General features: G+C 44.3%; 1 protein-coding gene across 1 annotated transcript in view; it reads right to left on the bottom strand.

The window, feature by feature from the left end:
* The window catches only part of LOC146185912 (uncharacterized), a 74,273-nt gene extending 53,071 nt beyond the window's left edge, over positions 1-21,202 (bottom strand). Inside the window, exon 1 of the mRNA XM_084606842.1 lies at positions 21,078-21,202. Within this exon, the coding sequence (XP_084462968.1) occupies positions 21,078-21,128 (51 nt within the window). The 5' untranslated portion in view covers positions 21,129-21,202. The remainder of the gene's footprint in view (positions 1-21,077) is intronic.
* Positions 21,203-23,136: the final 1,934 nt, after the last annotated feature.

The following is a 23,136-nucleotide window of genomic DNA, read 5'->3' as shown; positions in this document are numbered from 1 at the left end:
ATCCCCCCTCCACAATAAAGTTATGCGGACTTTATGTGCCCTACTTAGGTCATATGCTGTCATGGCGTCTACAGCGTAGAACATCCTCCACCACAGCAGAGCAATACGGAATAAAAAAAGCTCTTTCCTATATTTTGTGCCATGACCAAGGGCGATGGTTAATCTTCACGGACTCGCAAGGTGCGCTACAAATAATGTCAAACCTATTGAAGAGAGAAAATCACCAGCCAATTTCTCATGACATTGGATAGCTGCACCACTTGGCTATTACTGAAGGTCACATTATAAATGTTCAATGGATTCTGGCTCACTGCGGCATCTTGGCCAACGAGAGAGCAGACGAAGTGGCTTGCAAAGGTCTACTATACACCACAACTATAAGCGCATCTACTTCACAAAATGAGATGCGTCTCAACTCGTCACGAAATCTGCCCCGGATGAGAAAACCGCCTCTGAAACTTGCCAAGTCATCATTATCCATTTCTCCATTCTGTGGACCAACATCTCAAATCATGGCTACCACTCGTGCTTGCGCGTCATATAGAAACAATTTATCAACGTATCCGTCTCAGTGCTGCCTTTACGAACAGTCTACGATTCAAGCAAGCTGACAGTCCGTTTTGTAACAACTGCGGCTCAATTGAAACTGTACTCCACATTCTCCGCGAATGCCCAGCGTAAGCCAACGAACGTGCGCACTATGAACAACGCATGCAGATTGTTACCGGAGTGCCACTCTCAGTGGACTCTAGTAGGTCCTTTAGGCTGCTGCAGACAGCAGCACATGCAATGACATTCTTATTTGTCTATTTAGATGCTATTGGTATGTTAAACACATGCTAAACTTCCCACCCGCTTGATCATCCCGCTATACAAACACGTTACTGGGCTTCCATCTTCAATGACCGCACTCTTTCCTAGCCCTTATTTTATCTTTATTCCCTAATCCCCCTTACCTCATGCAGAGTAGCATGTCAGCGAACATTAACGCCGGCTAAAATCTCTGTTTTCATTAAAGAGCCTTCTCTCTCTCTTGCATAAATTGAAATCTTTTTTATTTTGCTTTTCTTCATATTCATTATGCTCGGCAAAAAAAAAAAAGAAAAAAGACGCATGCTGACCACGCGAATAACGCACATCAACTTTTTATAACAAATGGTGTTACTTCAGAGGTCACAGACATCTGCTGTCAGACACACGAATACGAACGTGGGACTAGTTTAATAGCGTGAACAGTGAAGGTCATTGTACTTAACGCCGGCATTCGCAGTGCCATCTTCGTAAGTGTCGAGGGGAGCCTCTACTTTATCGAGCCGCCTCACCGCATGATTCGATACAGCCGAGCAATATCGGCCAAAGAGCGCCATCTTTCGACGCAGGCACGAGATGAAATTCCCTGCTACTTTTGATAACAGCTTCCATATCAGTCCTCTCCTTCCTGCCTTTTCTAGCCGTTCTTCGAACATAATTTAAGAACTGAAAGAAGTGGCGTTGTTTCTGTGTCCCGTCCCCTTCCCGTATTTTTAACACCAACCGCTTAAAATTCTCGTGAGGCGCGCGATACACCCGTAACTATAAGTGAAATGAGTTTCAGCGTGGTAGTGCTCCCTTTGCGAAAAAACCCGGTGGCGGCATGGTGAGCGATTTATAGGCCTCTGCAGGGGTCAATTGGCAGGTAACATTACTGGATGCTGATTGGTGGTGGGGTTGTGTGACGTCATGATACTACATGACAGGACCAAGTTGACAAGAGCTGCCCATCGGGTGGCTCCTTTCGGATTGGGGCGCCGGGTCAGCAGGGTCGGATGGTAATCGAACCCTCCGGGGACCCTGCGTCCCGAATAAGACGTCTTGCCCCTAGGTCACTCAGAAACGTTCCCACGGTTTGCTTAAAGCGGTGTTTTATGTGCTCCCGCAGACGGGAGTGATTAAAGATGCCGAGTCACGCCCTCAAAGACGGACGTCAAGCCGAATTTTCAATTTAATCAATTTCAAATAAGCTGCGAATGGGTCGCTTTTGCGAATGCATGGGGTAAGTGAACAGGTGATGAATACGATAAAAAATGAGAATGGTTCAACGCTGCTGAACCGAATGTGGAGCGAAAACATTAGCTGCGGGTGACCGAGCGTTCTTCTTCCTCTTCGTCTTCTCGTCCTTCGTCTTCTTTGTCGTCTTCATCTTCTTCTTCGTCTCCTTCCGCTTAGTGTTCTTCCTCTTCCTCTTCGCCTTCTTCTTCTTCATCTTCTTCGCGGCTGCTCAAGGTCATTCGCGACTGCAGCTACGGACTACGCGACGGGCCGACCTATTGCCCTCACGGATGGGGCGAATCATATCCAGAAGGCCGCAATCTCAGAGGTGGTTGATGCAGAGAAGGAGGAATATTAGGAGATTGATGTAGAATTATTCCCTAAAAGGAACAGGACTGTCGTATCCTGAGTCCTGAGCGGATATCACCACGTCTGCTGTTGATGCTTGCGACGACATCGATTCGTCATTGAATACGTCAGTATTGTTCTGATATTCTGACCTGATTTACGCCAGATTAAGTTGCCCGAGGCCATTACAGGTGTACGTTATATATTTCTTTCAGTGTATACTGGAAGTACGCAGGCGCACTGAATGTTTATCCGTCACTTATGGTGGATGGGCCCGATGGTAGTTGCGAACGAGAACAGCGGAGTGAACGTGAAAAACTGCTGTTTGGCCGCTCATTCAAACTCTTCATCAGCGGGTGACAATGGTATCATGTAAGTATAGGTGTAAATAGAAACGAAGTGTTGGCATTGGCAGTGCAATGCCAGCATTGGTATCGCACTGCCAATGAAGTCTCTTGAAATCTCAAAAACCTATATTTAAAGCTTCTGGCTAACCTTCACTGAAATATCCGGTTTGATGTCGATAGCTTGCCTAATTACCATATGCAGCACTCAATAAAAATCATCCGAGATATCAGGTCGATATGCATTTACAGAAATTTCAAGCAAAGCTACAACACTTCTAGGTCTGGTAAGGGCAGGAATCGCTCATTTTTGCGGGTGTAGGCTACTCCGAAACATGAGCGCGAAGTCGAATCTTAGGCTCCGAAATCAATTGCTATGACTAATAGGTAATACATAAGTGAGGATTTTGAGGTTGAGTGCCATGCTGACATATAGCCTATAGGTAACGGGCGAACGTTATGTAATACCCGTTATGTAATACCCGTTATGTAATACCCGTTATGTAAGACCCCTTATGTAATACCCTCTAATGAGGGTGGTTAAGGTAATAAAGTGAAGTGAAGTGAAGTGAAATGAAGTGAAATGAAGTGAAGTGAAGTGAAATGAAGTGAAGTGAAGTAACTCCGGCGCCGACGGGAGCGCCGCTCGCGGCGAGGAGCGCACGTCCAGTAGTATAAGTTCGCCGCCCCACAAGCGTGAACGGCTGAAAACCGACTGCGGTGAGGATGCTGCTATATTCTCAGTCAGCAAAGAGAGCGATTTTAAACATATATCGTTGCGTAGCCGATTAAGCAGGCATGAACACATAATATTTCTCCATGAACCTCGTTTGACAGTTACTTGATTGTGGCTGTCTCGCGGCAAAAATTATCTGAGGCAGGATACAGCGCTTGTCAGTTACCGAGGATGCATGCTATGTATGCAGCTTGTATGCAAAATTGATCTAAATTTCCTCCCCAAGCGTCAGTCGACAATAGAAAGCAAGCGTTTTGTTCTCGCTGCGAAGGCAGATGGAGAGGCCCATCCTACATGTCATAAAACCGACACTCGTACAAATTGCTGCGCGATCGCTACATTATTAATAACTTCTCAGCAGAAAAAAAAATCATTCAGAAGTTATGCCTCGCTCTACGTCGACTCTAACAAATGTGTTTGTTGTGCCTGCCCCAGTTCGTTCCGATTCGATAGCAAATATATGCTCATTTCAGAGAACAACGGCATACGAGGAAGATTGCCTGCCGCAGAACCAGATTTTACCTTAAGCACGCTATTGAGGCCGTCGTACGTGCTGGGAATTAATAGCTGGCAAACTTTTGGGGCACGCCGCAAAACTGCGAAAGAAGAGATAGTTTAAGAAGGCTTTCCCAATAAGCCGGATTATTTAGGCTTGTTTGCTTGCAAGCCCAGAGTTATTTTATTTCCTAATGGATGAGTACACAGATCCTCCCAAAGGATTATCACCCGTCTTTTCCAAGGTAAAAATATTCAGTACTGGAAGCGCGTGTAGGAGGCCTATTACACACTTAATTCAGCCGGAATCAGCTGTGCGTCATCTGGTTAATTTCATTGCACCTGAGCAAGTTTTTAGCGATTGCTTCCTCCATTGGCATGCTATTCTATTACGTCCAACTATTCCGCCGATGATCGTATTTTCCATACCTGCATAAACACGCCAGACTTCGGTTGTTCGTGAACGAAATTTTATGTTTTGAATGAGTAGCACAACAGTTGCACCATGTCCACATTTTTTTTTTTTTTATTTTGATGCAATATACTAAAGCGATCAAATCCAACCACGAATTTTACGTGAAGCTGGCCTCTGCCGAGCACAGGGGTAAAAGCAGCTGTCGAAACTGAGCGAATTCGAACCCAGGAATACTTTCTGGGAAGCAGGTATGGAGTCCCGTAGCTATCGCTGCAGCCTATCACGCCGCGTGCAGAATGCAACATATTTTGCCGCTGTTCATTGCAGTACGTCGTCACCTACTTAGACTTTCATCTTTGCGGAAAAGATTTATTCGCTGGTGCTATACTCGATCAGTTCTACTACATTAAAGTTGTGCAATTTTTATTGTTCTTGCTGTCCTGAACTCAGCCTCAGGACGTAGGAAGTATTGTGGAGTCGTCATAAAGTCCGAGAATTCTCGTGCTATAAGCCTCAGGCCGTAGGAAGTATTGTGGAGTCGTCACAAAGTCCGAGAATTCTCGTGCTATAAATATATCCAATAGGCGCGGCAACTACGGTATCGCGGCCTATGCGGCCATGTACGCGGCGCATCACGATTTTGTTTTATCCACGAAACCGTCCTAGAGCTCACAAGTTACGACTGAGCAAAGAAACAGTTTAGGTCGTATTCAGAGGCATGTTTAAGCCAAAATCACCGTTTAAAACTGACAGACGACCGTGCATATCAAGTTCGGGTAGCATACCGTTGAGATATCGAAATTATGCCGCGTCGCCATACGATAACAACTCACACACGTTACGGTGCTGGTCGTACTGGCCATGCGTAAACGCTCCCTAAAAACAGCCATAACTATAAGCCATTTAATTCTGGCGTTTATTAAGAGAGAGTGCGGCTGCGCTTTGATCGTCGGAGGGATGCAATGTGCGGCGTTTTCGAAAGGATCCGGGCATCACCGCTTTTCCTTCATATACGCGTCCTGCTTGAAAAAACCACAACCCAATTTTAAATTGACTCTGTAAACTGAAATAACTGAGAAATAAAACATCTAAGGCGTAAATCGCTGCCGAGATATTTATTCGCGCTACCCAGTCGGCTACGTCAACTGTGCGGAGTGATCTTGCAGCATACTCTCATCGCTGCTCGCAGGGTGGCGCTGGCTTGCTATGTGATCGCGGAGGCTCCTAGTTGATGCCAGTGGTTACCCGACTGGCGACTGGATCCCGCAATAGTTAAATTAAAACTAATCCTATATACGGTGTTTTGTTTCCAAATTTTAGTTACTGCGTGCCCTTATAGGTGTTTATGCGGCCGTGGCACTTCAAACGTCTAATAAAACGAAGACCAGAGAGTTAAAATGAAAGTAGTGAATTAAAAATATTTTACATAATGTGAATCGACGTTTAACGCATATGACGTTTAGTTGGACGGAGGAAAAGTCGTGGCGTAGATGTGTATTCCGATTCACCAGCAGCTAATATGTATATATATATATTTTGGAGATAAGATTTTCTTGTCCCCGTTTTGGGCTTACACTGATGATGCATTATTCATATAACTGGGGCAACTATGAGTGTTTAGCAAGTCTCAGGAGGTGTTTTAACATAGCTTATGCTTAACAGCTCATCAGCAGAAGTGTGGGGTGCTCATTACTTGCAATGCCTTTAGTATTTTTGAACGCCCTGTACAAACACATGCTTTGCTGACCCACGATAGTGTCATAGATCAATACTAAATATATTTGAGATATAATCTACCTTGGTTCACTAAGCCGAGTACGTCAGGTTGAATGAAGCAATAAGTCTGCCAACTGCCAATGGAAACAACAAAATTGACCTGTCTTGCTTTTTGTGATGGCAAACTATTGAGAAACACATTACCCTCAATTTAGTTTTGCGACTATAATAAAAATTCTGAGCACTCTGTTGCGGTCGTAAATACCACGAAAGTATTATCCCAATTCGTGTTTTGCAGCGCTTTTCGGAATCTCGTTTCAAAAAATTTTGTTAACCATGAAATATATTCCATTCTTAACCATTTTCCACCTCATCGGGGTGGCGCAGTGGTTAGGGAGCTCGACTACTGTGCCCAAGGACGCGGGATAGAATCCCGGCCTCTGCGGCCACTTTTCGATGGAGGCGAAGAAGCTAGGCGCCCGTGTGCTGTGCGATGCCAGTGCACGTTAAAGAACCCCAGGTGGCCGAAATTTCCGGAGTCCTCCACTACGGCGTCTCTCATAGTCTGAGTCGCTTTGGGACGTTAAACCCCAAAACCAAACCAAACATTGACCGTTTTCCAAGCAAAAAAAAAAAAAAAAAAAAAGAAAATATTTCCTCTGGTTCTTCTTGGCAACGCTGTCGTTCGTACGATAGCGAAAGATGCATTTGTCACCGAGCAGACTGGAAATATTCTCGCCAGAAGGCTCAAACTCATTACGTCATTGCCGGAAATCTGTTGAAAGTGGATGGATACGTAGCGGAAACTCCGGGATCCAAGCTCCAAAATCGACGTCGGCGCACGCATTTTAAAACCCTAAAACGGCCGACTATGCCGACACCTGCATTCTTATTTTTTTTATTCTTTCCAAGCATATAAAACGCTCCGTATTCGGCTAGTGTGTTGTGCCTATTATTAGAACGCAGTACCATATCGGTAGATACTGAATTTTCTGCGTTACAACAGTGCCTGTTATAACGCAAACCAAGTCGCTCAGCAATGATATTAGATTCCGCTTGCATAATGAGGACACCAAGCGCACTTAAACACTGGGGCACACCAGGAAGTATTGTAGTTACTCTCTCCTTCTCTGTTCTCCTTTTAACCCGGTACACAGATGCGGCGATAAATATGGAAGGCAACCTGCCGTGTAAAGCACCTTACAAGTGTCCGACCTTTGTCTATTGTAATCATTTAGTACGTATTCCTTGTGGAAGGCTTCCACAACAGTTTCCGAAAGCTCCCACTTACATCAGCATCCTTATCACGGTCCCCCATCGCGATAAGCTAAAACAAGGTGAACGTTCTCGGAGTGGGCGCGATAACCGAAGATTCTCACCTCGGTCCTGAGAGAAAGCGCGAGCGAACTAAACCATTTCCCTCGCGGTAACAGGACCCTAGAAACAAGGAATAGCCGGGACGTTTACTCTTGTAATCACGGTGAAGGCGCGGTACCGATATGGAGACTAATTGACGGCGAATTCCAGCGGCAAATTTCGAGAAACGCAGTGTGGGTCATCGAACGGTGCGTCAAACCAGCTGAGCTAGCAGATAAATGCTGCGGCATTTGTACGCGTCGTTGGTTTATTTTATTACGCGGTTACTTTAACTGTTGAGTACTGCCGATCGTTATAATGGCTGCAGCGGTATTTAAATATTTTCATGATTCAACTTTCTGGCGTTGAAATCTGCAGTATGTTTAACTATGATGTTTAACTTCTACATAAGCCATGGGATCTCAATGACTATCATGAAGGTTCAGTTGGCTTCTTTGGCGCGGGTCAGGCAATATGTAGAAAATAATGTGGTGGCGCATTAGGCTATCTGGTATGATGATATACAGGGGAGAACAGGAAATTTGAAATTTGGTAGGATAGGTTGGGCACGAATGACGCCTGACGAGGCTAACTGGAGGTCAGTGGAAGTGCCGCTCTTATCCCACAGTGAGATTAACCTGACTCCAACTGTATTAATTCAATCTCACAACTTCTTGTTGGTAACCTGAAGGGCGTGAGATGACAGCACTCTCAGTGCGTCTTTCTCACGCGCTAACGAGCAAATCACGTACGCAGGCTCCCAAGCCTCGAGTGAATTGCTTCACTTCATCTGTAAGCAGTTACATGATAAAGTAGCGGGCGTCCAGGTTCACTTATTTTTCTCCGTTAAATAATTATTAAGCTGACATATTTGCAAAATATTTAAAGATGTAGGAATATGGAAAAGTTTAAATTAGGCAAGATTTATTATGGCGAGCGACTGATTAAGCAAGTCTTCTTTAATTTTTTTTACGTGCATTATAAACCCCTGATTGTATAGCGTGTGTACCCATAACTTTTGTATACCTGCGTTTAAACATATTCGTCTGTGCCGCTTCTTCGTACCCATCCTTGCTTCTACTTGTAGTAACTTCAGCCACCGGTTGGGCAGCCTTCCGTTAATATACTTGTTCGTTTCAAACTTAGTTACACTTGTTGGCAACTTCTTCTTGTTCTTGTTACAATCGCTCCAAAAATTGGTAGTTTTATAAAGATAGATAAATAAATAAATAAATAAATAAATAAATAAATGATGGGATCTCCAAAATTGCACCTATATTCCAAATATTTTCTTCAGGTACCGAAGTCGGGCTGTGAAGTATCGAAAGCGGTGGCAGTTGCTTTGGCTGCGCCGCTGCAACGTCCCCAAACAGGCTTCTTTTTACTCGTTTCTTTCCTTATATGCTGTCGCGGCGAAAATGAACGCCTGCTACATCGGCAGATTATCAGAAGGTTTTAAAAATATTGATGAAAGCATTGAAATGCAATTTTCGCAGTGCTTGTAATCTTTCTCATTCAACCTTTGCAATTAAGCTTGCCATAGCTTTCAAAAGTTAGCTATTTTAACTGGCAAACTTTTATGCCTCGATGTGTGATGACATTTAAAACGTCAACTGTTCCTTAAATGATTCTAAACTGGATGAAAATTTAAGTACAAAGTTACCAAAATATATGGCCGAGCCATCTAAGCACATTTGGTGCAGAATATTTATTGATGCTTCCAACTAGAGCTTCTGCTTATATATACATATAAATAAGCACACTGAGGACTGCAGGGTAATGTTGAAGACCTCTAATAAACTTTAAATATATCCTAATGATTAGGTGCAACATATCGGGGTCGGTCAGTGGACAAGAATAAGAATGCCATATTGGGTAGAGGGGCACTGATAGTAAAAGCGTTTCATATGCGAACCATGGAAAGTAAAGAAAGAAGTGAAGGGCACGCGATGCTAACAATGAGCTGTTTGCTCCCATCCAACCATCATCCCATTTTCCAGGTAGGTACGCAGGAGTTGAGAGACCATTAATTTCTTATTGATTTCCAACAGTTTCTGTGATAGACGACGACAACAACAACAAAAATAGACCTTCTTTGACAACCGGTTGTTTGTGTTTGGTGCTGGGATGAACAAAAATAGTAGGCACGATGCCTCGGATCATTCGCGTATTCTGCAGCGAGACTAAAGTTAACCAATGCGTTCGACCTCGTGTTCGATGCATTCGGTGAGGTCGTCCTTATGCAAAACACTTTGTAGGATAAAGTATGCAGTGATGGGAAATACTTCATCACGCTAACCCTCTTGTGAAAAATAGGCACCTGCTTTTGTTTGTGACATTTGTAGCATTATAAAATCGCAGCATTCAGCATCCTGTGTAACAAGGGGTCACAACTGTACCTGGTGCAAAGTACTGCGAAGCTGCCATGCGCCTTAACTAAAGAGTTGTCGTAGTTGTGCTCTCGCAACGTCTCGTTGCCACACCTTCCACTCTGGCCTACATAGACCACGCTGCATGACAATAGTATTTTAAAGGCCACCCCGTTATTAACACATGCCACGAACATGTTCCGGTGTCTAAAATTGCAGAGCCGTTCTTTGTGCCCATACTTTCAGGGGAATATAAGCGTACAGTAGGTAGCTTTCACTAAAAATGAAGAGATGCTTTCAGCTGCGAGTAACAAAAAAAAAAAAAAAAAAAGAAAATCATTTGGGCTCACAGGTTTCAACAAAACTGGTTTTACGCTCGCTCTGCGTGTTTTACTTTTCAAATCTTCCTGATTTTTGTGCCAGTTCATGAAGGACGTATAAGGATGCGCACCGCCAAAATAATAGCTAGTTAAAAGCATGTATCATGTCATGTCCTATATGCTTGTATTTTATTTCGCCCGCAATGGTTTACTCCTATGTCATTACGTATGACTAGCGCCATTTGAACCATTACGGGCAGTAAAATAAGGTTCGTTGTGTTATTCTTTGTACTCTTCTTCTGCACCTGTTCGAGGTGCCCATTGATTTGGCGGGCGACTAGTTTACACAAAGAGAGACGAAGAACGAATAACTTGAAGCAACCGAATAAAGAATTTTATAAACGTAAACAGCACGTGCAGAAAGGTATTTAAAAAAGAGAGAGACAGGCGACTACACAGCAGCAGAGGCTGCCTCACACTATGCACAGCTATGGTGCTGTTACTTTGAACGATACATAATCTCATAGCATAACTCTCCTATCACGACTTGCTAAACCGGGGTCTGCCTGCTACCGCTGTCGAAGCGTCCAGCACCGGTGCGCAACGTGGCGCGCTCCTAAATAACCTTGACCGAATTTTACAGAATTGGGCAGAGAGGCAGAGAGGAGGCGCAAATACTGCAGCACTCACTAAGCTATGCTCCTCCTCCTCCTCCTCCTCTGTCTGCCAGTGAGTACTCGAACATTCGAGAGCTTGGGGTCGTTGCTCCCGTGTCGACGTTGGCGAGGAGCTGCAGCGCGGCGGCTGGAATTGCGTAATCGGCCACGATTCCTTCGAGGTGCGCCGGTTTCTCCGGCAGGGGAGCGTAAACATCTGAAAAGGGACCACCACGGCCTTACAATAACCTTTGGTCGAATCTAATAAGCCTGTTTAGCTAACCGTTTTAATGAATACCTTGATATGAGACTGAAATCAAAAGAGAAGAGAAGCCCGTGATTCGAAAGCCGCTTCAAAGGCTCGGCTCGATCTTTGGGAATAAGAGCTTTATCTGGCTTGGCAGTAGCTCCCTTCCCTCCCCATTTTCTTTTTCAGCTCACAGCATCGGAACATGGAACCATTTGGAATCAGTGTGCGTAGCTGAACGCTTATTTCAACAGGCGAGTCGTTTTGCTCACGATGTTCACAGAGCGTTCTTTAAAAGAACAGGGTCAGAGAATGTAACCTAAGAGTAAGAAAAACTAAACACAATCATCCTTCTTTCGTCTTCCTCCTCCATGCTCTTGCCCATACTTGCTTCGACTATGGTATTCTTTAAACTGTTGCAACATGTCAACGTGAAGGAGCTGTCTTGGACGTGGTAATAGTGCACATTAGTAATGAACATTAAAAAAAAGTGATACATACAAAAGCAGAGGCTGCGGTAATGATACCAGGGCCCCAAACGAGAAATTTGCTGGGGCATTTCACTCGTCTCTCTTCATTTCTTCTCACTGTGACCCAGTGCAGGATACAGAACGTCCTTGTGTACACTCAGAGTGTTCTGAGATGGACTAGCCACGAAGAAGACTTGCCTCTAATCAGCTATTGTACTTCACTGCCTCCTCACGCCAGACAGGTCAACCTGTCCACGTTCTGCGCTTAGGGCGACAGATGGCAGGATGGAATGGGTGGATCCTTGTGATTATTTTGTTCTTATCTCACGTGCGCGCGGGATACTTTCACCACACCGTGGGCATCTAGGAGCGACCGTGATGAATCCCTCACAACTTTATAAAATTAGAGCAATAGTTGTAAATGTCTACCCTCACAGAACAATGAGCTGATACCGATAAGATATGGATTTCAGCACTGGAGATATTTAGGCTGCATTTAGTAAACCGTTATTGTCGCCTGTTTTACCAATCTTCAGGTGAGTTGGTGGACTTCCTCGTTTCCTTGAAAGAAAAATATGCCCTGACCACACGATTTGTTTGAACCGAGGTGAGTGGCTTAAGGAGCTAGTAGTTTTCGCGTTGGAGGGGTAAGCTAGTTGGTGATGCCAGCCTAAAGTATTGTACAGTAACACATAAAAAGAGAGATGCGTTAGAGCGAATTTTCTGGTGTTGCACTGTAATGCCTACTGATGCATTACCAACTGTAATGTACATTAACCTTATATAAGAAAACACAAAACGTAGGGCAGTGCGGTGACAGCACCCGTTTTCCTGCCGGGCGAGTCAGTTTTGGGGCGCAAAATATGGCAATTGCTATAGAGACAAAGGGTCGGAATATTAATGCGATATATGACTTCGAAGCTCGGAAGCATTATTGGACCGTATTTAACCCGTTCCTCTTGCCCTACTGTGGACCGCTGACATTTTATGGCTGCCTGTTAGTTTGTAAAGCAACCAAACTTCCGCCAGCGCCTGACAAGTGGCCTTAGCGTGGCTTTTGACCTGGCCTGTGTTATGCGCTACCTTTGTTACAGATTGGTCCAGCCACGGATTCTGCGCGAAAACGCTTCGTCAGGAATACGGGCCTGTGTTGGAACCGCAAGTGTGACTACCAAAATGGGACCATGGACAACCGCTATACCTGCAGCATTTGAGACATGTGATTGAGAACAACGAATAATGACTTCTTTCTCCTGTTCTCTTCCTTTTTCTCACTATGCCTTATGTTATACATGTTCAGTAAAAAGATTAAAACCATAATCATCCTTCTTTCGTACCGCTTTCGATCCTTCTCAGCCTTCATAAAAAAAAGCGCCCATGACGACCGCTCTTCGATGGAGGCGAAAAGCAAGGCGCCCGTGTGCTGTGCGATGTCAGTGCACTTTAGAGAACCCCAGGTGGTCGACATTTCCGGAGCCCATCTCTACAGCGTCTCTCACAACCTGAATCGCTTTCAGACGTTGAATTCTATAAAACAAACCAAACAATTCAAACCAAACCAAAGCAAACCTTCTTTAACCATTTTGTCTCTGGTGGCGTCAATTGATACCGCAACACAAATGTTCCGCCAGCGCATCATAAACAGTAGAAAATCTACTGATAATTACTGTGGTATTTCTTTCAGAGTCCCCGTTACAGTCTGTGTTACTATTATAACATTTGTGCTAACATATCCGGCATGAGGAAGAAGAATATGCGAGAAGGTAAGCCATGACTAAAGAAGCAACAGTACAACAAATTTGTAAATTTATATCTTACTCGTAATTATTGTTTACAATAATTTTTTTCAAATCATCTGTTCAATACCTTTCTAAGTTTGCATTCAGGCATTAAATGTGATTGAATATTTAGAGGCCTCGTTAGATGACGCTTTTAACAAGTGCGATTTTGACACCATCAGGGGCTCAACGGTTGTCAGTGGGGGCCATTTAGTGATGCCAGGAAATATTTCTAGAAAGGCTTCCGTTTGATTTTCGTGCAGCTGTGCCTATATTAATCACACTGCTTCGATGCTGACATCCGCTATTACTTCCGGCAATCCGACAAAATTATATAGTTGTTGTTTTAAAGATGTAAAAAAAAAAAAAGAAATATTTGCTATCACACAGCACGAATGGCCGAATCGAGCCATAATATTGGTAAGCAGTATCCGCAGAAAAGACTGAGAATAAATTCTCCCTTCAATTTGGACTTTTATTTATAATTTTTACCTACTCTTTTTCTTTTTCTGTGGACACCGGGAAGCCAGAGTAGCAGGCTGTTAGTGCCCCACCGCACTTGCAGCATGTGTGTGCGCCCTGGATATCAGGAGCAATGCAGCCTGTTTTGCTACCTTTTCGTAACAATGCGAAAACAGTGCGTTCGCAAATGCGTTGCTTCTTATTTCTGGTCAAATGTGTGCGGCTCTGCATTGCGCAATGCAGAGCCGCACACATTTATTTTTTTAAATGTGTGCGGCTCTTTATTTATTTTTATTAAATGTGTTTATTTTTTAAATGTGTGCAGCCGCACAAGTTTTATTTTTGTTTAAATGTAACGCACCGTCTAATTGTTTAATACGAAGACACCATGGATTTGTTGAAAAGCCAGGCGGAACTTCATTTATGTTCGCCATGTTCGTTTGCGGCTTAGGAACATTTTTGAGTCTCGCATGCATGAAAGTGTCGAATCTTCGGCAATAAAAAAAAAAGGAAATAAACAATAGGAATAGGGACCTCTGTTTTTCACTTATGGAGACAGGAAAGAGAAGACAAGAAAGAGAAAGGGTCTATAGGTTATTCATTTTCTTCACTCTATATTTCTGAAACTTTGAAGTGCAAGTCCTCCTCATAACACCATCCATAAGTTTATCGATATGTCAGGTAAATCGGCAATTGTTATCGCAAACGTATGTACTGAGACGCCATTGGACAAGTAACTGACACTAGCTGCCCCATTTTTGGAAGGCACGGCATTTATTCCATCTGGATCCACCGGCTTTGTCATCGACAGCCATGGCCAGATGCGGAGTCCACTTTTGTTCTCTGGCCTGCATGCCTCTGCCCTTATCTATCACACAGTCCACGCGCCTCTGAGTGGAATATGATGCTCTTGTGACGTAAACCGAGCCTGGTATGACCTGGATGACGCGCTCGTCGGAACGCTGTATATGAGTTGTTTCACGTTTTACAATGTCTGTCTTGGCTGCTGCTTTAGGCCAGCAGCACTGCTACCTCGTAAACCTTAGGGCCACGTTTTTATGTTCACGCACGCCGCACGTGGGTTTCCAAATGAAGTACAACTCTCGATGTTCTCGCTGGAGGGAGCTGGAATCACGCTTGCTGCTAAGTAGAGTTAGAGAGCACGCTTTGTTCAGTTTCCTTTTCATGAAAAGGCCGGCCAGGATCAGTGTTTCGTCATTAGCAGTGCTTAGTATCCGAGAAACTGTTATTATATCGCTTGTAATTAAGCGCATAACTGAATAGTAAGTTGAGCAAATTGATGCTTGCTGAGTGAACTTTGACTTTAGAAAGCTGATGAGCTTCTACTAACCAGCGCAATGAGCTATTCTACGTAACTATTAGAATACAGCTAGGCATCTTACTAGTTAGAGGAAATCACAAATTTTCTAATATCCGCCCCCGATGGAACCAGGCCGCAGTTCTACCCCAAGATGTGTTTTTAAATAATATTAGGTGAAGTATTTTCAATAGGCACATAATATTACATATATGCGCGCGCACGCACGCACGCACGCACGCACGCACGCACGCACACACACACACACACACGCACACGCACACGCACACGCACACACACACACACACACACACACACACACACACACACACACACACACACACACACACACACACACACACACACACACACACACACACACACACACACACACACACACACACACACACACACACACACACACACACACACACACACACACACACACACACACACACACACACACACACACACACACATGTCTCTAAGGAAGTTTTCGTGGTCAATAAATGTGAGCGAAAGCCAAATTTCTGGCATTCGATGTTGTACACGGCCGCGTGAACCCCAGTTAGGAGCGTATAGGTATAGGGAATTATATGGCACCTGCAGTGAGCTTATTGAGCTCATTTCCTCAGGTGATATACAATGGAGTTAAGTAAAAAAAATTTCGTCGAATCAAGGCCGAGCAAGAGCTTTTTTTTTTTGTGTACTGCCTGAGGTTGCCGCCGGTGCCGCGGCGGCGGTTTGGTGCCGTGGCTTTTGTTGTAGTAAACGAGGCACGGACGGGTGCGATCGAACTGACTGGTGTGCGCGCCATGAACAACCCTGGCACATCTGCTGCGGCTTCGGTACAGAAAGCCCCTTCCCTGGCCCACGTTTGAAGACCATCCCGGGCCCATGGTTCCAAGCCCATCGGCAATGATTACATGTCCCGGACCCGGCCTGCGCTTCCACGACGGCCCGTGCCAAAACTGCAAAGTAAGTCTGAGCAGATGCCTTAAAAATTGCTTAACTAGCACATAACAATAAATCAAGATGAGAGACAAACCTTGCAAAATATTCTTGGTAGAGAAGGGCACAGTTAAAGCACCGACAGAAGCAAAGGCTTGGTGAAGAATATTTTGATAAGACATTTGATGTAAAGCTATCTAGCACAATGTACATTTAAAAGGTATGGATTACGGGCATTTTAACTATGACTCCTTATAAGCAATTGGCTCTTGGTGCAAGTTCTTTGCTTAATCACCTACAAAAAGACTGCCCCTGGCAACTTTGCCCCAGGAACATGTGTGGGCAAGGGCAGAAAAAAAAACGAAATTTACATATTCATTGAAGAAATCACTGCCACATTACCACATCTCTGTGGAGACGAAAAGCGGTATTGTCTGTTCATTGTGCATGTATATGTTATTGGATACGTAAAGATTCCTAACGCAATAAGCTCTTATCCTACAGCATTTACTGTAGCATAGAGACATTCTTTTGGGGGGGGGGGGAGCAAAGCAGACAGTCAGAATTTTTATGAACAGATGGCTGCCTGCCAAGCAGTCAATTGAAGGTCCTTGTCCAGGGGCTAAAAGGTGCAGCGGTGGCGTAGCGGTAGAACATCCGCCTCGCATGCAAGAGGACCGGGGTTCAAATCCCGGTGCCACGCAATTCTCCACCGGATGACAAAAAAAAAAAAAAAAAAAAATCCGCGTGTCGATGGAATTGCATATACAGGTTTGGGGTGCGACCTGATGCCGGTGAACACCTCCGGCAACGCACTCCCTCACCAGAACAGGAGTTGGCCACCCTGGTGCAGTAATTGGCCACAACCTCCTATGATAAGCTCCATAAAACCTCGGCCCTCAGTCACCAGCGGCTGCGGAACAACTGACCACGGCGGCGGTCAGACCTGTGACGCAGCAGGGGGTGCTAAGAAAGCCTGGCTCCGCTGGACAGGCCGCCATTGGAAACTGACCCTGGCAACGTTTAATGCTAGAACCCTAGCTAGTGAAGCTAGTTTAGCAGTGCTGTTAGAGGAACTAGACGGCATGAAATGGGATGTCATAGGGCTTAGTGAGGTTAGGAGGCCGAATGAGGCATATACTGTACTGAAGGATGGGCATGTACTGTGTTATCGAGGTTTACCAGAGAGGCGACAACTAGGAGTAGGTTTCCTTGTCAATAAGTATATAGCGGGTAATATAGATGAATTCTATAGTATTAATGAGAGGGTTGCAGGCATCGTAATTAGGCTTAATAAGCGGTATAAACTGAAGGTTGTACAGGCCTATGCACCTACATGTAGTTATGATGACCAGGCAGTTGAAAGCTTCTATGAAGATGTAGAATCGGCAATGCGAAAAGCAAAGACGCAGTATACTGTACTAATGGGCGACTTCAATGCCAAGGTAGGGAAAAAACAGGCAGGAGGCAAGGCAGTAGGTGACTATGGCATTGGTTCTAGGAATAGCAGGGGGGAGTTACTAGTTGAGTTTGCAGAGCGCAATAACTTACGAATCATGAATACCTTCTTCAGCAAACGGAAGAACCGAAAATGGACATGGAAAAGTCCTAACGGAGAGACTAAAAATGAAATCGACTTCATAATGTGTTCAACCCCCGCCATTGTGCAGGATGTAGAGGTAATCGGGAAAGTTCGATGTAGTGACCACAGGATGGTGAGGTCCCGAATTAGCCTAAATCTGAAGAAGGAACGCAATAGATTAGTAAGAAAGAAACCCATCAACGAATTAGCGGTGAGGGGGAGGGCAGAAGAGTTCAGGATCTCGCTACAGAATAGGTATTCAGCTCTAACTGAGGATGGCGACATTACTCTAGAGGCAAGGAACAATAATTTCAGAGATATCATTACTGAGTGCGCGGTAGAAGTAGGCGGTAGGATAGTTAGAGAGGATACCGGTAAGCTGTCTAAGGAGACGAAAGATTTGATTAAGAAACGGCAGAGTATGAAAGCTTCCAATCCAACAGACAAGATCGAATTGGCCGAGATATCAAAGCTAATCAATAAGCGCAAGGTGGCCGATATAAGGAAGTATAACATGGAGAAAATTGAGCATGCTGTAAAGAACGGGGGAAGCCTTAAAGCGGTAAAGAAGAAATTGGGCATAGGCAAAAACCAGATGTATGCGATAAGGGACAAGGCGGGCAACGTCATCACTAATATGGACAAGATAGTCAAAGTAGCCGAGGAGCTCTATACAGATCTCTACAGTAGCCAAAGTAGTCAGGACCGTAATGAGATTGGCGTCAGGGAAAAACAGTCAGACGTTCCACCAGTGACGAAGGACGAGGTCAAGAAAGCACTACAAACTATGAAAAGGGGGAAATCAGCTGGAGAGGATCAGATAACTACAGATTTGCTGAAGGACGGGGGGGATATCGTGCTAGAAAAACTGGCCACCCTGTATACGCAGTGCCTGGTGTCATCGACGGTACCGGAAGCATGGAAGAATGCAAACATTATCCTCATTCACAAGAAAGGCGACTCTAAGGACCTTAAAAATTACAGACCAATCAGCTTACTGTCTGTTACGTATAAGGTATTTACTAAGGTAATCGCTAATAGAATCAGGACAACCTTAGACTGCAATCAAGCAAAGGATCAAGCAGGGTTTCGGAAAAGGTACTCTACTATCGATCATATCCATACCATCAATCAGGTGATAGAAAAATGTGCGGAATATAACCAGCCCTTATACATAGCATTCATTGATTACGAAAAAGCATTTGACTCAGTTGAAACCTCGGCGGTGATGCAGGCATTGCGAAATCAGGGGGTAGACGAGCCGTACGTGAAAGTGCTGGAAGATATATATAGTGGCTGCACAGCAACCATAGTTCTGCATAAAGAAAGTAACAAAATTCCCATAAAGAGAGGTGTTAGGCAAGGAGACACAATCTCCCCAGTACTATTCACAGCTTGTTTAGAGGAAGTATTCAGAGACTTGGAATGGGAGCAGTTAGGGATAAGGCTAGATGGAGAATACCTCAGTAATCTGCGATTTGCTGATGACATCGCCTTGCTAAGCAACTCGGGAGATGAACTGCAAATAATGATTGATGACCTAGACAGGAAAAGTAGAAAGGTAGGCTTGAAAATCAATATGCAGAAGACTAAGGTAATGTTCAACAGCCTCGGGAAGGAACAGGAGTTTACATTAGGTAGCGAAATACTGGAAGTAGTAGGCGAATATATCTACTTAGGACAGGTAGTAACCGCAGATCCGGACCATGAAAAGGAAATAACAAGAAGAATAAGATTGGGATGGAGCGCATTTGGCAAGCACTCGCAGATTATGACTAGCAGCTTACCGGTATCGCTCAAGAGGAAAGTATACAACAGTTGCATCTTGCCTGTACTCACCTATGGGGCTGAAACGTGGAGGCTAACCAAGAGAGTTCTACTTAAGTTGAGGACAACCCAGAGGGCTATGGAACGAAAAATGGTAGGGGTAACATTAAGAGATAGAAAGCGTGCAGAGTGGGTCAGAGAAATAACTCAAGTTAACGACATTCTAGTGGAAATTAAGAAGAAGAAATGGACATGGGCAGGACATGTAGCGCGAAGAGAGGATAACCGATGGTCGCTGAGGGTAACAAACTGGATTCCAAGGGAAGGAAAGCGTAGCAGGGGGCGGCAGAAAGTTAGGTGGGCGGATGAGATTAAGAAGTTCGCAGGGGTCAAGTGGATGCAGCTAGCACAGAACCGGGTTAAGTGGAGAGATATGGGAGAGGCCTTCGCCCTGCAGTGGGTATAATCAGGCTGATGATGATGATGATGATGACTACTTGGAATAAATGAAATAAAGTGCTAGTACGAGAAAATTGTAGTAAACGTGGTAGGCGGTCTACGATTATGGTTCTCTAGACGTCAGTACTTAATACCCCGGAATAATGGCATTTATGGCTAGTGTGACAGATAACTGAGCCAGACATATATATGGTGATACAAGTAGGGGAGCATTATTTTCTTTCTCATCAATACGTGCCTAAGCTGCCTGAACGTGAGCCACATATCTGAAATTTTATTTAAAAACCACGGCCTTGCGTTGTAAAATTAAGGTATTCGCATATTGCGGGAAATATTAAATATTTGCGTGAATGTACTTAATTTTTTGCTTGTGCAAATACTGATTTGTAAAAATGATAACGGTAAAAAAAAAAGCCAGGCGAAGAATTAAGCGACTGTAAAACTTCAGGAATCGAATATAGAAAACAAATTTAAAATAGACATATACATGCACATGAAACGAGATCAGTCTGGGCACGTCTGCCTAAGTTCCAGAACAGATTTGATGGGGAGTTCAGGCAGTAACAAGGATTAGCTCTAAAGATTAAGAAGCCGCAGATGAAATTTTGGTGGAGGTCATATGTGGTCTCGGCCAGAAACTTACTTGCTGTGGCATTCATCCGCGGCTACATTCAATAAATTATTCTGCCCTGTCACCATGGCAGCCAGTAAAGAAGACAATTATATGACTTATATTGATTGTGTACAACCTATTCACTTGCGGTATGCACTAAATTTGGTGGCAGCATTAAAAAGCACTAAAATGTTCAGTTTTGCACTCTTTTTGGTAAGGAAAATGCAAGGAAAAAAAAAAGTTAAATACTCGCCATTCGCGTTGGAAGGCACTTCATATCCCGTTGATTTAATTGTCTGAACTTGTTGCGTCAATACAGCTGCTAAAATACTACTATACGGATTCTGAATTAAGAAGCACCTACAAAGGCACTGCAAAACAATTCGTCTCGACAGTTAGACCCTATAGGTAAATGGCGAAGCTGCGAATTGGAAAAAAGAAAAACGCCGTTTCATTTATGAGGCCTAAGCAAGTAATAAACATGAGTATCCTATTGTCCTCATATTTGCAGTAATTAATGAAATATTTGCGCTGTTTGCGATGTTATCACGCCGGAAATCGTGAACAGCAATATGCGTTTCTAAAGGAAAGGTGGAAAGGGTCACATGTGCTTGTCACACGAGTCGGATTATATCCAAGGCACTCACCGTTTCTCCCAACCCATCTACGCTCGGAAGGCCTGGAGTTTCGTGCAGCATACTGTCACTTCACCTTAATGATGCGCCGCTCGCTCCGAACGCAGGACAACCAAAGCTTCAGAAATCGGGAGTGCTTTCACACCCTGCAGGCGGGATGAACACAACAGGAGCAACACAAAGAGCAGATGGATGGGCTTAACTACTGGTTCCGCGTGACTGCACCGCATCGCAGCAACGCTTACGTCACGTTCAAACAACGCCCATTATCGGCTGTTCATTCTTGATAGCGGACTGACTGTAAAAGAAACAATGGTAGCAGGAGATGCCCTATCGGCAGTACTGTGTAGATAATCCAGTTGGGAGTGTGGGGCAGATAGACCTGGGATCGAGTGCTTCCTAGAAGAAAAGACAACAGGGTTAGGATAGAGGTCTATACTGCTCTTTAATCTGACCACTCTGGAATGCCAAAGGCCGTGCGCTATCAAGGTCTCAGTTTACAGTGGGAACAAATTTGCTGATGTGTCAACGAGCGTTAAGCGGTCACGAGACAACAAGTGGGCCAACTAGAAAGCCCTCGAAGCGCTGGCCTTGATTTTGTTTGAACGAAAGTAATACAAATGAACATTTGGCATGGAGACACGCATTTGTGCCGGTTCTTAACGGAAAATGAACCAACTAGGATAACATCTTCACACAAACAGCGCTTTCTTAAAGCAGCGAAGCATTTAGTTCGTGACTTGCAAACAATAGCGAAGGAGATTTTTTTGCGGATTTGGATCATAAAAAGCAGTAATTTCGTTGCCCACAGCTGTTTGCGTCTGCTTGTACGTGCAGGGCGCAGTGACGCGTGCTGTTGTATGCATACCATTAAACTTGTTATTGGGCCCGATGTGCACACTACATGTAAATCTGATGGTGGCAGGTGTGTTTGAAGTTTTCTCACAACTTTCACCTTGGTGTCGAAACTGAAAAATGACTTACTAAAGGTAATGCCGTTATTTAATGGGGGTCTCAATGTTCAGATGCCCTTGACTCCTGCTCGAGCATTACTTACAATGTTCATTTTCGTGGACATACCCTGCATGACACTGCCGAAAAAAAAAAAAAAAAATGAAAAGCCCACCTACAGTTAACACTATTTCGCTGTCAGATTTTCAGTACAGATAGCTCCCCCGAATGGCCCGGAATAAATTCCACGGCGAGAATTTTGTCTAAGCAGTTGAGAACACAATGCCTTTTATTTGTTGTGGCAAATAAGAGGTTGCGTCAGTATAGCGGGAAAAAGAGCGCGCGCATCCGCGTCCGGCTCATTCAGCGATTCCTGCGGTCATGTTCTTGATATCATTTTCAGCCGCATGGCAGCGCTTGAGTCGATGTTTATCAGTAATTAATCCGCTGTTTTGCTTTTTCCATAACGGTTTTGATTGCTTCAGGACATAAACTGATTTGTTATGGAAAAGAAAATAAACAGGGAAAGAGAGGTGGGTTGGTATTAGATTAATGAAGAAAGTTTGGCGGTTCTGAAGAAGGCCATGGGGGTAGCGACGATGTGACTGTGGCTCCTGCGTTCATGCAATATATGAGAAGGGATTGTTTGGCGGGGACTCTCTGTAACAAGCACTTACTGCAGTTTGGTAGTAAGTTTATATAAGGAAGAAGCTGCGTACCGCATTAAAAAATTGCCCAGTAGGCCAAATCAGGGACTCCAGAGTTTTTCCGGATGATTTTGTCTTCTTCTAATCGTTGTAATAAATGCTTCTTTCTCTCTTCCTACACGTGCCAATAAACCGAATAGGCGAAGAAGAAGTTGAGCTTGAGCTAATACCAACGGTGTTTCGCGCAGTCATCATTCAGTTACTGACGTAAGTGCTCAAAATGCCCTTATACCATTAACTGTAGGCTTTCAGAACAGCGATGTTTATGCATACGCTTGGAGAATACGTTTTATATCTCGTGTTAATCTTGAGCTATGTTATAGACTAAACGAAGACTCTCTTGCAGCGCCTATCGGGACTGAAATCCCGTGAGGCATCGGAAGAATTCTCGTGCTTTGGAGACTCTCCAGATA

This window comes from Amblyomma maculatum, chromosome 6 (genome assembly GCF_055883805.1).
Source record: "Amblyomma maculatum isolate TAMU_Amacu chromosome 6, ASM5588380v1, whole genome shotgun sequence".
NCBI classification, from domain to species: Eukaryota; Metazoa; Arthropoda; class Arachnida; order Ixodida; family Ixodidae; genus Amblyomma; species Amblyomma maculatum.
Note: the sequence above shows the minus strand (reverse complement) of the source record. Positions and strands in the feature narration are given on the sequence as shown.